Source organism: Stereum hirsutum, assembly GCF_000264905.1.
Source record: "Stereum hirsutum FP-91666 SS1 unplaced genomic scaffold STEHIscaffold_155, whole genome shotgun sequence".
In the NCBI taxonomy this organism is placed as follows: Eukaryota; Fungi; Basidiomycota; class Agaricomycetes; order Russulales; family Stereaceae; genus Stereum; species Stereum hirsutum.
In genome coordinates, this window is record NW_006763285.1 from 1 (window position 1) to 2,050 (window position 2,050).

General features: G+C 48.0%; 1 protein-coding gene and 1 non-coding gene across 2 annotated transcripts; both read left to right on the forward strand.

Moving 5' to 3' along the window:
• Nucleotides 1-394: 394 nt before the first annotated feature.
• STEHIDRAFT_173267 (uncharacterized protein) lies at nucleotides 395-1,082 on the forward strand (the record flags this gene model as incomplete). The annotated part of the gene is made up of 3 exons (XM_007311915.1): nucleotides 395-418; nucleotides 485-502; nucleotides 559-1,082. Coding segments are annotated over 3 exons (161 nt in total), but the record flags the coding sequence as incomplete, so codon positions are not given.
• Nucleotides 1,083-1,627: 545 nt separating this feature from the next.
• STEHIDRAFT_t386 lies at nucleotides 1,628-1,736 on the forward strand. The gene has a single exon. It is a non-coding gene; the product is annotated as a tRNA-Ile (tRNA).
• Nucleotides 1,737-2,050: the final 314 nt, after the last annotated feature.

Here is a 2,050-nt window from a genome sequence, read left to right on the forward strand (position 1 = left end):
CGGGAAATCTTGCCCGAAATAATCTTGACAATCTCCTTGACACCGATAATCGTCCATTCAAGTCACTGCAACCATAAAAAAATAGCACAAGTAAGGATCAGAACGTCAAGAGCACAGGATAGCGCGTACCCTATATTTTATGCACCATGATTATCGATTCACGCCACCCGCAAATCAACGCTCTAAGGACCAGTCGTTCCAGCACAAGAAGTCAAAAATCACAAGTGGTATTCATTTAGCCTGCCTCAGTCTGTACGATGGAGAGACGAACAGACTCATGGGCGAGTCAGAACGACCTGCTCGTCGTCGTTCATGACGTGGGCCAACGTGTGGCTTACCGCCGGTGTGGGCCACAGAATGATCAATGAGGGAGGAGCTTCACACGCCTTCAATGATGTCATCACCCACGCCCACAGACGTGCGTCTTTGTCTTTGACCACCATGTGCATCTCCCTCCTTGTTAAATACGCTGCATGCTATATAGCCCAGCGACATCGTGAAGGTATGAAATATTGTGGAACATTAAAGCATGCAGAAGCTGGGGGTATACAGGAGTAGATACATCGCACAACCGAAGAGGACTGGATCATCACCGCTGCGCCCGTCCCCCAATCTCCAAATCTTCCAGTCTATCTCACCCATCTTCTCTAGGACTGCTCTTATTCAACTTGACCTGACATACCGGTCGGTCAAAGGACGACTTTCGTATGATGTACTCGCGCTGCATCGTACCGTGCTTTACCGATCTTCTCAAACGTACGTCGTTTCTCTTGCTTAACGCCAGGCTACTAATCTGATCATATCTTCTGTGCTTACAGTGCATGTATAGGAGAACATGTTCCAAATCACAGCCTGTCTTCTTGTGTTCACATACACTGGTGAGTATAGTCGTTGTTTTGTGTTTCGAGTACTACAGTATCAGTCTGTTACCAGACTTTGATCTCTCCGTCGAGTAGTACAGAATGATCTCGTCATCCGGAAGGTGCGAAGGTGCCGCTTGTTTTGCGAGATATCTCTCCTGTGATGTCTGCTATTGTATTTTTACTGTCCCTACCTATGTAAATGCCAAATACATTGTTTTGCGGCCAAGCTGAAGTCGAGAGAGCGATCAGATCAGAACACAACGCCTGGAAAGGGCTTTTTAGGCTCTATACTGTACGGTTAGGTCATACAAGGTCCCATAAGGTTATGGACCTTATTGGGCCATATTGCCCTCTTTGCTACCGTATAACGTTCTGCGTCACAAAGAGCCTAATACATCCTTATACGCACTTATACGGCCTGGTATGTTTTGGACGACTTTTGCGACAACTGGCATATGGTGTAGACGGTTGATCACACTCCCCCATATCTTCGTCTGACGCGTTGGTCATGCTTGCGAGAGAAGTCCGGTTCGAGTCCGGATATGCCCAATGGGGGAACTTTGATTTTTGAGTCGATCTTTTCCGTCGTGTTTTTTATATGCGGTTCATGCGAGATGGCGAGATGACTTAATATGGAGGCATAGTTTCGCTCATCGGGACGTTCCTTTGACTCTCGGCGACCATGTTTCATTCCCACATAGGACTGTCGTCGCTCCTCGCCGTCCGGTACTGCTCCACAAACGAAAACCTCTCTCAAACAGCATGGGCATATGGTATAGCAGGTTCATCACGCTCGCATGATATATACATACACACTTCAAACAGTGCCAGTGATCCCTGTGCGAGGAGTCGGTTCGAGTCCGAATCTGTCCAATACTTGCTGTGTCGTTCCCGACCTGCCTTTTACATGCCATTCATGCGAAGTGGCGTGATGGATGTGGCATACACCCCTCTGGTACTGGCTTGTTTCTCCTTGGACGTTGCTTCGTCTCCGGTATCAACGAAGGCGCTGTTTTCCTTTGTTCAGGTAGTGGATGTTCACACGGTCGTGATCGCCTTGGCCGACATGCTCTGAATCACAAAGCAAGATCTCATTCTACCTTCAATACGGGCATATGCTGTAGACATATAAGAGGTCGTCGTCTTGATCTTGAGGTTATCGCACCGGTAAGAACGGTACCCGCCTA